At 39.2% G+C, this 15,789-nt stretch overlaps 1 protein-coding gene across 3 annotated transcripts in view; it reads right to left on the bottom strand.

The window, feature by feature from the left end:
* The window catches only part of PIEZO2 (piezo type mechanosensitive ion channel component 2), a 503,601-nt gene that overhangs the window by 218,648 nt on the left and 269,164 nt on the right, over window positions 1-15,789 (bottom strand). For all 3 annotated transcript variants that reach the window (XM_064578003.1, XM_064578004.1, XM_064578002.1), the window contains exon 5: window positions 245-407. In XM_064578003.1, the coding sequence (XP_064434073.1) occupies window positions 245-407 (163 nt within the window). The remainder of the gene's footprint in view (window positions 1-244; window positions 408-15,789) is intronic.

Below are 15,789 nucleotides of genomic sequence, written 5' to 3'. Positions count from 1 at the left end.
CATTGGGTCAGGATGAATGCCTCATGAAGGGCAGCCCTCATGTTCCTTGAACTGGCTCCTCATGGCCAAGATGTGGATGCGAATGCCTACTCATCAGAACTACACCAGGGGCTGTGCAACGTAACTGAAGCCAAGCACCCCAAAGCTTAAGTGCTTTGCACATTTCACTCTTACACAACTTATTAGAAGGTTCAAGGCCCTCAGAAATCAAAGAAGGAGGATAGATGCATGAAATCAGATTTACCAATTCTTCATTTTCAAACTCCGAGTTATACTGTGCTGCTTCTTCTGTCACTGGTTTCTGAACAATGTTTCTGCAGACGAGCCAGATGGTCAGACTAGCAATGAACATCCCGATATCAGGCACGAACACTCTGATCCCATTGCCAGCATCAGCTCCCTTTAAGCTATGGAGGGAAAAAAAAAAAAAAAGGGAGGGGGAGGAAATTTAGTTGTTTTTCTATTTCTATGGTGACACTATCTCCAAGTATGTCTGTATCTCCTTAATGAATTTTAAAAAAGCAATACTCAGTTTCTGCTTACAAGGCCCAGGAAAGCTTTTCATCGACCTCAGAGTCTTATGTAATCTGCTAAGATTCAGGAAGGCACCAGGGTTTCACTGGAGTTTCAGAAATATTATAAAGACTCCTAAACCAAGTCTCACTTCTAAAACATGCTAATGAACTATATTGTTTTTAAATAAGCCACGTGCACAGTACAGACCCAGGTGTCAGCAATCTAGCTGAAGCAGTTAAAAAAACTATAGACATGTCTATGGTGAGCGCTGTGAATTGTGCAAGACTGTTGAATCACAGATCTGTACCTCTGAAGCAAATAATACAGTATATGTTTAAAAAAAAAAAAAAAGAAGAGGTGAGCAGGAGGGGAAGAATGAAGGGGGGGATATCGGAGGGGGAGATGAACCATGAGAGACTATGGACTCTGAAAAACAAACTGAGGGTTCTAGAGGGGAAGGGTGTGGGAGGATGGGTTAGCCTGGTGGTGGGTATTAAAGAGGGCACGTTCTGCATGGAGCACTGGGTGTTATGCACAATGAATCATGGAACACTACATCAAAAACTAATGATGTAATGTATGGCGATTAACATAACATAATAAAAAAAAAACTAGACACATACTAGCAGTCAGAAGATATTGTACTTTAGATGTAAATCAAAGCTGGAGGGAAAACAGAGAAAATGTTACAGCAATCCTTGAAGGCAGGACCTCTTCATTATTTTGAATATGTAGTTGATTTTGTTTTCCATACTGTTCTAAGAAAGGCAGACCTGATAGGTTTCTTCTTTTAATCTTGGAATATGGACAGTGAACTTAGAATTGGAAGGATGGGTTCAAGTGTAAGCCCAACACTGACAAGCGGCATTCCACTGGGGGGCTTCCCATGGCCATATGTTCCTCCTCCGTGTCAAAGAGATCCTATTCTTTGCCTTCTTTATCTCATTTGAGTCAAATGCAAGTGACTAAACGTTTATCAGAGATAAAACCTGTTCAGGGACTAAGCGTGTGTGTGATCAAATACATACTGGATTCACTTACATTGTATATATTATATATTTTGACAAAAACATAAAATATAATAAACAGCAAGATCCCCATTGCCTAGATATAACCACTGTTAACGCATTTTGATAAATTAAAGCATTGTTAATGATATCTACCACTAACTGAGCAATTGCTCTGCGTTAAGACTTTGGTACATATTATTTCTTTTTTTTTTTTAAGATTTTATTTATTTGACAGAGAGAGACAGCGAGAGAGGAGACACAAGCAGGGGGAGTGGGAGAGGGAGAAGCAGGCTTCCCGCGGAGCGGGGAGCCCGATGCAGGGCTCGATCCCAGGACCCCGGGACCATGACCTGAGCCGAAGGCAGACGCTTAACGACTGAGCCACCCAGGCGTCCCAGTACATATTATTTCAGCCAACCAACTACCATATAGAGCTAGGTATTATTATTTATCCTCCTTTTACATTAAAAAAATCCCAACTTCGGCTCCAAAAGGTAAAATTATTTCCCTGAAGTCACACAGATAGAGAGAGAGCAGAAGTATACTCAAGCTCCCTTTAGGTCCAAATTTTATGCTCTCGACCACGGCATTCTCATGTATGTACCTGCCTGCTTTTTCTTTCCAAGCTTCCTCGGTACCTTGACACACACATTGAGGGTTTACAACGCTAAGCTCATACGTTACCTATTGTTTGGAAAATGATTAGTTCATTTAATATATCACTAATATGTTTATGACTCACTGATGATTTTTAAACATCACCAGGTTCATGATCAGATAGCATGTAACTGGTTTATTGGGGGGCGGAGCAAGATGGCGGAGGAGTAGGAGACCTGGATTTCGTCTCCTCTCAGGAATTCAGCTGGAGAGGGATCAAACCATTCTGAACACCTACGAACTCAACAGGAGATCGAAGAAAAGAATAGCAACAACTCTCTCATCAGAAAAGCGACCACTTTCTGGAAGGTAGGACGTGTGGAGAAGTGAATCCGAGGCGATATTTGGGAGGATAGACGGCGGGGGAGGGGCCTCCGTCGGCCGCTTCTGGCAAGTGATAGAGCCACGGAGCACAAAATCGGAACTTTTAGAAGTCGGCTCTGCTGAGGGACATCACTCCAGTGGCTAAGCGGGGGCTGGAACCCCCTGGGACAGTGTGGTCTCAGGACCCTCAGGGTCACAGAAAGACCGGGGGTGCCTGAGTGTGGCAGAGCTCCCAGGTATCGGAGCAGGGAAGCCGGCTGCAGAGGCGGAGCCCAGGCGCGGGCTCTCAGCTCGGGGTGGCCATAAACCGTGATCCGCGGCAGAGTCGGGCCCCTGCTCCTCCAGCAGGGACCCAACAAGCGGCAGATCCGGGGAGACTCACCTTCCTCCCCGGGGAGGAACCGCACGGGAGTGCACCGCAGGGATCTGCTGGGTTTGGAGACTCCACCCGGGGTCGGGTGCCAGAGATAGAGGCGCGCGGTCGCAGGCCGGGTGAGCACGGAGAGCGGCCGGAGACCGGGGAGACGGGAGTGACTGACGGCTTTTCTCTGGGGGCGCACTGAGAAGTGAGCCCGAGTTCTCGGATCCTCCAGGGTGGAGATTGGGAGGCCGCCATTTTCACTCTCCGCCTCCAATGCTGTACGGAAAGCTCGCAGGGAACAAAAGCCCCGGAGAGCAAACCCGAGCAGATTACTTAGCCCGGACCGGCAAGGGTGGGGCACTTCCGCCTCCGGCAAAGACATTTGGGAACCACGGCAACAGGCCCCTCCCCCAGAAGATCAGCAAGAACAGCCATCTAAGACCAAGTTTACCGATGAATGAGAACAGCAGAACTCCAGCACTAGGGGAATAATGCACATAGAATTCATGGCTTTTTTACAATGATTCTTTAGTCTTTCAAAGTTAAGTGTTTTTTTTTTAACTGTCTTTTTTTCTTTTTTCTTTTTCTGAATTTTTCTTTTTCCCTTTTTCAACCAACATCTTATCAATCCCTTTTTTAAAAAACATTTTTATTTTTCATTTTTAGAGTCATATTCTATCCCTTCATAGTAGTTACCTGTATTTTTGGCATATTTATATAAGTTGTTCTCTCTTTAAAATTTTGAGATAGTTTCTTCTAACAGATCAAAATATACCCTAAATCTCTAGTATATGGTTTTTTCTACTCCCCTGCCTGATCACATTCTCTCCCTTTTTTTTCTTTTTTCTTTTTTTTAAATCCTCTTCTTTCTTTTTTCAAACAAGTTCTTATCAATTCCTTTTATAAAATTTTTTATAATTTTCATCTTTACAGTCATATTCCATCCCTTCATCATATCAACCCTTATTTTTGTACATATATAAGCTTTTCTTTCTTTAAAATTTTGGGAGGCACTTTCTTCTAACAGACCAAAATACACCCAAAATCTAGTGTGTAGCACTGATCTATATACCAGCCTGATCATATTTGATCACATTCTGGGTTTTTTTGTTGTTGTTGTTTTGTTTTGTTTGTTTTTATCTTTATCTTTTTCTTTTTTTTTCTTTTTCTTTTTTCTCTCTTTCCCTTTCTTTTCCCACTGCTTCAGGTCTTTTCTGATTTGTTTAGAGTATATTTTCTGGGGACGTTGTTACTCTGCTAGCATTTTGTTCTCTCATTAACTATTCTCCTCTGCACAAAATGACAAGATGGAAAAAATCACCTCAACATAAAGAACAAGAGGTAGTACCGACTGCCAGGGACCTACTCAATACAGACATTAGTACGACGTCAGATCTAGAGTTCAGAATCATCACTTTAAAGATACTAGCTGGGCTTGAAAAAAGCATGGAAGTTATTAGAGAAACCCTTTCTGGAGAAGTAAAAGAACTAAAATCTAACCAAGTCGAAATCAAAAAGGCTATTAATGAGGTGCAATAAAAAATGGGGGCGCTAACTGCTAGGATAAATGAGGCAGAAGAAAGAATCAGTGATATAGAAGACCAAATGATGGAAAATAAAGAAGCTGAGAAAAAGAGAGATAAACAACTACTGGATCATGAGAGCAGAATTCGAGAGATAAGTGATACCATAAGACGAAACAACATTAGAATACTTGGGATCCCAGAAGAAGAAGAAAGAGAGAGAGGGGCAGAAGGTATAATGGAACAAATTATAGCAGAGAACTTCCCTAATTTGGGGAAGGAAACAGGCATGAAAATCTAGGAAGCACAGAGAAAACCTCTCAAAATCAATAAAAATTGGTCAACACCTCGACATCTAATAGTAAAACTTACGAGTCTCATAGACAAAGAGAAAATCCTGAAAGCAGCTCGGGAGAAGAGATCTGTAACCTACAAGGGTAGAAACATTAGATTGGCAACAGACCTATCCACAGAGACCTGGCAGGCCAGAAAGGACTGGCAGGATATATTCAGAGCACTAAATGAGAAAAATATGCAGCCAAGAATACTCTATCCAGCTAGGCTGTCATTGAAAATTGAAGGAGAGATAAAAAGCTTCCAGGACAAACAAAAACTAAAGGAATTTGCAAACACAAAACCAGCCCTACAAGAAATATTGAAAGGGGTCCTCTAAGCAAAGAGAGACCCTAAAAGCAACATAGACCAGAAAGGAACACAGACAATATACGGTAACAGTCACTTTACAGGCAATACAATGGCACTAAATTTCTATCTTTCAATAGTTACCCTGAATGTAAATGGGCTCAATGCCCCAATCAAAAGACACAGGCTATCAGATTGGATTAAAAAACAAGACCCATCGATATGCTGTCTGCAAGAGACTCATTTTAGACCCAAAGACACCCCCAGATTGAAAGTGAGGGGGTGGAAAACCATTTACCATGCTAATGGACACCAAAAGAAAGCTGGGGTGGCAATCCTTATATCAGACAAATTAGATTTTAAACCAAAGACTGTAATAAGAGATGAGGAAGGACATTGTATCCTACTTAAAGGGTCTATCCAACAAGAAGATCTAAGAATTGTAAATATCTACACCCCTAACATGGGAGCAGCCAATTATATAAGGCAATTAATAACAAAAGCAAAGAAACACATCGACAACAATACAATAATAGTGGGGGACTTTAACACCCCTCTCACTGAAATGGACAGATCGTCTAAGCAAAAGATCAACAAGGAAATAAAGACTTTAAATGGCACACTGGACCAAATGGACTTCACAGGCATATTCAGAACATTGCATCCCAAAGCAACGGAATACACATTCTTCTCTAGTCCCCATGGAACATTCTCCAGAATCGATCACATCCTAGGTCATAAATCAGATCTCAACCGGTACCAAAAGATTGGGATCATTCCCTGCCTATTTTCAGACCACAGTGCTTTGAAACTAGAACTCGATCACAAGAGGAAAGTCAGAAAGAACTCAAATACATGGAGGCTAAAGAGCATCCTACTGAAGAATGAATGGGTCAACCAGGAAATTATAGAAGAATTAAAAAAATACATGGAAACCAATGAAAATGAAAACACAACTATTCAAAATCTTTGGGATGCAGCAAAGGCAGTCCTAAGAGGAAAGTATATAGCAATACAAGCCTTTCTCAAGAAACAAGAAAGGTCTCAAGTACACAACCTAACCCTACACCTAAACGAGCTGGAGAAAGAACAGCAAATAAAGCCTAACCCAGCAGGAGAAAGAAATAATAAAGATCAGAGCAGAAATCAATGAAATAGAAACCAAAAGAACAGTAGAACAGATCAACAAAACTAGGAGCTGGTTCTTTGAAAGAATTAACAAGATTGATAAACCCATGGCCAGGCTTATCAAAAAGAAAAGAGAAATGACCCAAATCAACAAAATCATGAATGAAAGAGGACAGATCACAACCAACACCAAAGAAATACAAACAATTATAAGAACATATTATGAGCAACTCTATGCCAGCAAATTAGATAACCTGGAAGAAATGGATGCATTCCTGGAGATGTATCAACTACCAAAACTGAACCAGGAAGAAATAGAAAACCTGAACAGACCTATAACCACTAAGGAAATTGAAGCAGTCATCAAAAATCTCCCAACAAACAAAAGCCCATGGCCAGATGGCTTCCCAGGGGAATTCTACCAAACTGTTCAAGAAGAATTAATACCTATTCTGAAGGACCCTCAACTCTATGTCAACTCATCTTTGACAAAGCAGGAAAGAATGTCCAATGGAAAAAAGACAGTCTCTTCACCAAATGGAGTTGGGAAAATTGGACAGCCACATGCAGAAGAATGAAACTGGACCATTTCCTTACACCACACAGAAAAATAGACTCCAAATGGTTGAAAGACCTCAGTGTGAGACACGAGTCCATCAAAATCCTAAAGGAGAACACAGGCAGCAACCTCTTTGACCTCAGCCGCAGCAACTTCTTCCTAGAAACATCACCAAAGGCAAGGGAAGCAAGGACAAAAATGAACTATTGGGACTTCATCAAGATAAAAAGCTTTTGCAAAGCAAAGGAAACAGTCAACAAAACCAAAAGACAACTGACAGAATGGGAGAAGATATTTGCAAATGACATATCAGATAAAGGGCTAGTATCCAAAATCTATAAAGAACTCATCAAACTCAACATCCAAAGAACAAAGAATCCAATCAAGAAATGGGCAGAAGACATGAACAGACATTTTTCCAAAGAAGACATCCAAATGGCCAACAGACACATGAAAAAGTACTCAACATCGCTCGGCATCAGGGAAATCCAAATCAAAACCTCCATGAGATACCACCTCACACCAGTCAGAATGGCTAAAATTAACAAGTCAGGAAAGGACAAATGTTGGTGGGGATCCAGAGAAAGGGGAACCCTCCTACACTGTTGGTGGGAATGCAAGCTGGTGTAGCCACTCTGGAAAACAGTATGGAGGTTCCTCAAAAAGTTGAAAATAGAGCTACCGTATGATCCAGCAATTGCACTACTGGGTATTTACCCCAAAGATACAAAAGTAGGGATCCAAAAGGGTACGTGCACCCTGATGTTTATAGCAGCAATGTCCACAATAGCCAAACTGTGGAAAGAGCCAAGATGTCCATCGACAGATGAATGGATAAAGAAGATTGGTATATATATACAATGGAATATTATGCAGCCATCAAAAGGAATGAGATCTTGCCATTTGCAATGATGTGGATGGAACTGGAGGGTATTATGTTGAGCAAAATAAGTCAAACAGAGAAGGACATGTATCATATGACCTCACTGATATGAGGAATTCTTAATCGCAGGAAACAAAGTGAAGTTTCTGGAGTGGGGGGTGGGGTGGGAGGGATGGGGTGACTGGGTGATAGACACTGGGGAGGGTATGTGCTCTGGTAAGCACTGTGAATTGTGCAAGACTGTTGAATCTCAGATCTGTACCTCTGAAACAAATAATGCAATATATGTTAAGAAAAAAAAAAAAGAAGAAGAAGAAGAAGAGGGTAGCAGGAGGGGAAGAATGAAGGGGGGGACATCGGAGGGGTAGATGAACCATGAGAGACGATGGACTCTGAAAAACAAACTGCGGGTTCTAGAGGGGAGGTGGGGCGGAGGATGGGTTAGCCTGTTGATGGGTATTGAGGAGGGCACGTTCTGCATGGAGCACTGGGTGTTATGCACAAAGAATGAATCATGGAACACCACATCTAAAACTAATGATGTAATGTATGGGGATTAACATAAGAATAAATAAAAAAAATAAAAAAAAATTTAAAAAAGATAGCATGTAACTGTTCCACTACCTTTGTACATTTAGAATGTTTCCATTTATTTGTTATTATAATAATATGTAAAAGTTAAAACTTAATTACTTAAAGAGTCTAGGAAAAAATCTTCAGACCAGTCTAATTTGCTTTTTAAAAAAGTGGTCTGGAAGAGAGCATGTCCCTCATAAGCTTTGTTGTTTATACATGGCTCTAAACCCTTCTGAACAGAGAAATATGAAAGTGGGAAGAGATCCCTTTACCTCCATAAATGAAACAAACAGGACTGTGTCAGAGGTATTAAAAACACTGCAAATTCCATTCATTTGGGGTACGAGGAAGAGAATTCAATTAAGAAAACTTCATCTAAACTACATTTATAACAATGAAATCTAGTGATTGATTTTATCACAGGACAAAGGTAGAAGTCTGTTGTATACTTTTAAAGTGATCAAACAGAGCAAACAAAAATTAGTATCATTTCAGTGAGAAGAGGGGATCCGGGAGAGAGACCAGAACACAAAGGCCAGGCTTGGCGGGTGTTTGCTGTGTGGGGCTATGGTCAGGAGAGCTGCTAGTCCTAATCAGGGGGATTTAGGGAAATAGGTTATTACAGCTCTTTCATGGGAAACAAATTGACTGTGACGTCGTATGAAAAGCACTAACCAAGCGGAGTTAAGGGGAAAGGAATTCTTAAAGGAAAGGTGACAAGGACTCCTGCTGTGGCCTCAGCTGCTTCTTGCCCCAAGGTACAGAGGTACAGAGACGTGGGAAGCCAGAGAAGAGCCTTCTGCCTTTCCCACCTGTGGACTGCATTAAGCTCCCAGTCTGCAAACAGTCGCTTTGAGGAAACAGTCTCAGCTTTGTGTTTCTTGGTCCCAAAAGACACATTTCACAGCATACATATATTACGAGAGTAAATGAATGCTGTTTGCAAAAGCAATCACTCCACTCGCTGTGATAGAATTCAGCTACTGGATCCAGGATTGGGCTGTGATCCCGATTTGCAATGAAATCATTCAGCCACAGAGGTGCTAACCTATTAACTACTACTCTTGGCTTGCTGAGTGAACAAAGCAGTGCATTCATAATGCTGCCACTGCAGAAACAAAGAAACTTTTGAAGGATATAATGAAGAGCATGTCCAATGAACAGGTCATAGTCTCACTGATATATCATTTGGAGATCATCTTATCAATCAAGTTTCCTTCTTCATTGTTTAGACCAGTGTCTACTAAAGTACATTCATCAGAATGCTAGTCCTCAGAAATGAGGCGAATTAAACAAAACAAGGCAAAATAAAAGAAAAAAAAAAAGGTCTTTGGTCAAATAAGTGTTAGGAAAATCACAATGTTTATTACTGTAGTAAAGAATCTGTGAAGTTATGTAGTAAAACAAGAAAGTTGAGTTTATTTACACCTCTGTTTCCCAAATTTATTTGACCAAAAATCATTTCTTAAAAATTTTATCTGATGTCTATCACATTTTACTGAGCTAGTGTTCATGGAACAGGTCTTAGGAAATGTTGAGCTAGAGTCTGCTCACTGGTCTAGATTTTTGATTGAAATGAATGGATAATTTGGAAATTATCCTAACAAGCAGCTAATCCCTACAAATTCAATGTTTAATAGGTCTCTAATAACTTTTGAAGTCAGTGGCATCTCATCCATCGTCCAACTATCCATCCATTGACTCAGTAAGTCATTGAAATCATGAAGCTGGAAGATAACTAGAAATAGTCCAGCTCTTCTCATCTGATAGATTGGAAACCAACAAAGGAAAGGGCTAAAAGGTTGGGCCAGCTGCTCACCTACGGGCAGAGTACTTCTATTCAAAGCCTTCTGATGAGTATAGACAACCCTCACCGCACCTGTCCTTGCTCAGCCATCTTCTACCTACTGTAACAGGTTCCTTTGCCCACACTGCTCAGAAAACGCCCTGTCAAGGAAGGGTCACTAGTGATCTCTCCGCTGCAAGGCCCAAACAGCCCATTCTAATTCTCATCCTACCCCACCTCTGTGCTGCACTTGACAAGCAAGATCATCCCTTTCTGCTCTCAAACCTACTCCTTGGCTTTCTACCGTTCTCTTCTAGTTATTTACCTACTATGGATATTCCTGGAAACTTGCATTGCTTAGTGGGAAATCCCACTAAGAAGTACTGGGCTGGGTTTTACCTATCAGACTCTTCTTTTCTCCTCAAATATGGATGAGTCTGCAAGGTTCTACTCTTCACTTATTTTTTTCTAATGCTACATGGTAAGCCTGGATGATTTATTTACCCCCCAGGCTCCCCCAGGCACCAACATGATGACTTACAAATCTACATACCCAGTCCAAACCTTTCCCCTGAGACATACCAACAGATATCCATTTTCCTACTAGATATGTCCACTTCTAAAGCTTTTAAAACTAAATGTTATCTTTATTCCAAAACCTGTTCTTCCTAACCTTGAAAAATGGTGCTGTCATCAATCTAGCAACCAAGACAGAACCTGGACCCTGCCATTCTCTCACTGAAAAGCTCAAGGTTCTGTCTCCATAATGTTTCTCTTGCCGCCATTTTATTGCCACATCTCAATTCTGCTCCTGGATTACTGCAGTAGCACACTTACTATTTTGTCTCAGGTGGTCCCCTCTGCCAACAGGTCTCCATGTCACTACCAGAGTTTAATTTTTAGAAGCATAAGGTTGACCATGTGAACGGTGCTGCCTACAGGAAAGGTCCATATTCCTGAGCATGGCATATGAGGCCCTTGGTGTTCCAGGCCTGGTTGTCTTAACTCTTACTATGATTTCCTTGTACTTCAAATCCCATCTACCTGAATACACAAGTGTTTTTCCCTGTGAGCTATTGTGAAATCTTCTCCCTTACCCAAAAATGCCCTTCTCTCACACTTTTATATTCTCCTCACCTCTCAAACTCAGTTTCTACCTCTCCACTGTGAAGCCCTTCCATCACCCTTCCTTGACCACTTCCTCCTTTGGAGGCCTGCCATACCGTGCACATACTTGATCATAAATGTTTAACATTTTATGTCACTTACTTATTTACCAAATTGAGAGCTTCCTGTCTACTTCCTCTCTGTATCCAAGAACTATATATGCATGTATATATGTATACTCTATTTGTATGTATGATATACACACACACACATATATATGGTACAGTGTGCACAGAGTAAAGGCTGGGAGAATAAATGCTATCTCTAAATATTTACACTTTACTTTGTATAATAGTAGTTTGTGCAAAGTACTGGTGAAGAATTAGATGAGATAGTTTGTTTAGATCATTTCATTCAGGAAAAATAAAATACAAACCCAGACAGGAAGAAATGTTACTTTGGGAATAGCTAGAGATCAGGAGTTCATGACTAGTCTCAGTAACTTGGACACAAAGGTGTAATTGCCAAAATTGGAAAATATAAATCATGAAATATATATATAATATATATTGTTAATATATAATAATATATAGTTATTATATATTAATGATAATATATAATAATAATTAATAATAATATATAGTTTTGTTAAATACATACATTGGAGAAAACATTTCAAGAACAAGAGATATGAAGTGTATCTAATGAACATTAAATGGCTTAATTTGGAAGAATTTTTTATTTGTTCATTCAAAAAATATTTATTACGCATCTACAATGTGCCAAACACTGTCCTGGAAATTGATTGCTGGTTATGAAGATATGTAAGGGAGATAAAGTAAAAAAGATGGGTTAAGGTTGGGCCCAACTGGGCTTGGATTTTTGGCAAAGAATCCACAGAGCCCGAACTACTGAAGGGTTTGGAGCAAAGGAGGAACATAATCACCAAGGAAACAGAGAGACTGTAGGAGAGATTGTGATTTGGTTGTAGGAAGTGGGGCTTGGAGGCAGTGTTCATGGTAATGTGAGGTGTAGAGCAGAGGCAATATTTCATGCAGGAAGCCACAATGGGATTTGTGCCTGAGAGAGAAGTCATGGCTGAAGGCGTAGACTTGAGAGTTTCCTTCCATATATGTTGGCTAAAGTCAATAGAATAAATTAGATTGTCCAGAGATGGTGCACTGCATAGAGCAAATCTTTGGATAAGGTTCTCTGAACTAGTTATAAGTATACATCCAGAGCATCTAACAATAAATTAAATTTTATTTCAAATAAATTCTACATTTGAAATCACGCTAACCAGGTTTTATGTAGAAGTCCTGTTTTAATGAATTAATGAGATTGATATATATATTTCCCTATAAAATGTTATCTTAGGGTTCCAGACACACAACAATTATATTTTTCATATATATATATAAAAGCATATGCTAAACTGCTTAAAACATCTCTTAACAGGCAAATATTTTCTTTCCAATCTTGCTCTAGTCACATTCATCTTATTTGTTCAGAGTGATTACACCTCTTGAAAAGGAATTGAGGAAGCTGGAAATTGGGAATAACCTACATATCCTTCAAGAGGAAAATGAATAGATTAAATTAGTACACCTCCACAAAATAGAATAAATACTATAAATGAATAAAGTAGTGCAAAATATGTGTGATCGATCTAAATATGGATGTATCATCTCACAACCATAATGTGGAACATAGAAGAAGCAAAAGTACCGAATGTAGATCACTTAGGGATTTATGCATAAAGAACAACATGAAAATGACAAACACTTATTTCTGGGAAGGGAAGAAGGATACAGTAAACTATTGTATAAATACCAAAAATAAAATATGAGTAATGTTCAAGTCCTTAAATTGGTTGAAAGCTAGTTGGTAGGAATAAAAATATATCTTTAATACTTCATATTATTTTTTAAAGTTGGAATAGTCATGCTGCTTAAAATTCCTTGTGTAGGACATATCTGAAAAACATGAAGTCAATTATCTTGGCTGGAAAAGATAATGACTTTTTTATTGAGGTAAAATTGGCGTACAGCATATTAATTTCAGGTGTACAATATAATAATTTGATGCTTGTACACACCACAAAGTGATCACCACAATAAGTCTCCACGATAAGTCTAGTTACTATCCATCACCATACAGTTTGATCCCTCTTTACCCTTTTTGCCCACTCCCAACCCCCTTCCCCTCTAATAACTACCAATCTGTTCTCTGTATCTCTGAGTTTTGTTTTGTCTTATTTGTTCATGTGTCTTCTTTGTTCATTTGTTTTGTTTTTCAGATGCCACATATAAGTGAAATCATATAGTATTTGTCTTTGTCTGACTTATTTCACTTGGCACAATATCCTCAAGGTCCATCCATTTTGTCACAAATGGCAACATTTTCTTCTTTTTATAGCCAAAGAGGATACCATTGCGTGTGTATATCACATCTTCTTTATCCATTCATCTATCTATGAATACTTAGGTTAATTCCATATCTTGACCATTGGAAGTAATACTGCAATGAACATAGGGGTGCATACATCTTTCCAAATTAGTGTTTTCATTTCCTTTGGTTAAATACCCAAAAGTGGAATAGCTAGATCTAGATCACATGGTAGATCTATTTTTAGTTTTTTGAGGAACCTCCGTATTGGTCTCTATAGTGACTGTACCAACAGTGTAATGGGGTTCCATTTCTCCACATCCTCTTCAGCACTTGTTGGTTCATGTCCTTTTGATAATAGTCATTCTAACAGGTGTGAGGTGGTATCTCATTGTGGCTTTGATTTGCATTTTCCTGATAATTAGTATTGTTGACATGTTTTCATGCACCTAATGGCCAGCTGTATGTCTTTTTTTGAGAAAAATGTCTATTTAGAGCCTCTGCCCATTTTTTTTTAAATTGGATTGTTTGATTTTTTGCTATTGAGTTGAGTTTTTTATATATTTTGGATATCAGCCCTTATCAGATATATGATTTACAAATATTTTCTCCTGTTCAGTGAGTTGACTTTTCATTTTGTTGATGTTTCCTTTGCTGTGCAGAAGCTTTTAGTTCAATGTAGTTCCACTTGTTTATTTTTGCTTTTGTTACTTTTGCTTTTGGAGTCAGATCCAAAAATTCAACACTACGATGTAAGAAGCTTATGGCCTATGTTTTTTTTTTTTTTTTTCTGTTTTATGGCTTCAGGGGATAATAACAATTGATGCTCTAATGACCATGATTATATTAGGTCTGCCTCATTAATCGAATACAATCACCATCCTTCCCGGCAAGGTCCAGAGAAGAAGTGAGGCATGTGGGTATTTCCATGGGCAAACCACTTCATTTTTCCAAGTTTCAGGGTTTTTCTTTTTCTTTTTAAAGATTTTATTTATTTATTTGACAAAGAGAGACACAGAGAAAGAGGGAACACAAGCAGGGGGAGTGGGAGAGGGAGAAGCAGGCTCCCCACGAAGCAGGGAGCCCCATGCGGGGCTCCATCCAAAGGCAGACGCTTAATGACTGAGCCACCCAGGTGCCCCAGCAAGCTTCAGTTTTTTCATCTACAAAATGATTTCTCAGTGTCTTTCTGACTTTAAAGTTTCATTTCAACTAGGAAAATCCACAATAAGGAGGCTGTGGAATTGAGATGGGACTGGGAAAGAAGAAAAATGTTGGGAGTTTCAGGTGTTGCTGAGAAGGAGCAACCAGGCATAAATGTGACCACAGTCCTCTCCAGAAGTTCAAAAAGAATAATTTCATTTATGCAACTCTTTTTGTGAGGTAAATCCTTTGGTTCAGAGTTAGTAAAAAGGTGAACTTCAATGGAATTCCAATAAATGATTAAAATATCAAATGAGCATGATTTAAATGAATACAAACTATTAATATGTTCTACCTAGTACTCTGGTGGCCTCTGAGGTTGACAGACTAAGAGTTGGACTACTTTCGTTTTCCTTAAGCTTAAGTACTCTGTTTGATTGAGGTCCATCAGTCACTCAAATTTCATAATTCACCTTAAGAACAGGCAAAGTGAATGTATATCTAATAGTAAAACCTTAATGTAAGAGATAAAACTCTTATTTCAACTGCTTCCCACATGTCTTAAAAATATGTATGGAGGCTATCTTTTTACTGAATATATGACTTCATATGGCAAGTCACATAAAGAAGTATTAAATGGATTTGATGTAAGTGAAGAAAGGTTTGGATGAGAAATGTACCATTTATTGAGAATCACTTTCAATATTCAAGTCAAGGGACGACACGGTTATTGATGCATTGGAGAAGCCAAATAATTAGCTCATTTCTATGAACTCAGAAACATTTTCTACCACTAAAATAGCAATTGCATGCCAATTTCTAATTATCTAAAGGTATGAGCTGATGCTGGATTTTCAGGATTTTTTTTTTTTTTTACATTAGTGGCAGGATTTTTTTTTTTCACCTTAAAGGTGAAACACTACTTGAGTATTTTAATCCACTTATCTCATTGTGAGAAGTTGCTATTCTCCATTCAGAACACACACACTTCATTCTTAAATAAAGTGTATTGATGGCTTTTCACTTCTGTTATTTATGAGGCAGAGGGTCAGTTAAGAGAATCCTAAGGTTCTTGCTTTGATGAAGCGCATTCAGAGAAGTGAAGAGAAGGGAGAAAGGGGTTAGAAGACTGTCAAATATTCGTCCCTATGTATCGACTGTTCAGGAGTGTGGGAGAGCTGGCTGG

The sequence above is a fragment of the Mirounga angustirostris genome, unplaced genomic scaffold, assembly GCF_029215605.1.
Source record: "Mirounga angustirostris isolate CCGP_5_RB_7025 unplaced genomic scaffold, mMirAng1.0.hap1 SCAF_14, whole genome shotgun sequence".
Taxonomy (NCBI): Eukaryota; Metazoa; Chordata; class Mammalia; order Carnivora; family Phocidae; genus Mirounga; species Mirounga angustirostris.
The sequence above is the reverse complement of the archived record's forward strand: the minus strand, read 5'-3'. Positions and strand labels throughout refer to the sequence as shown.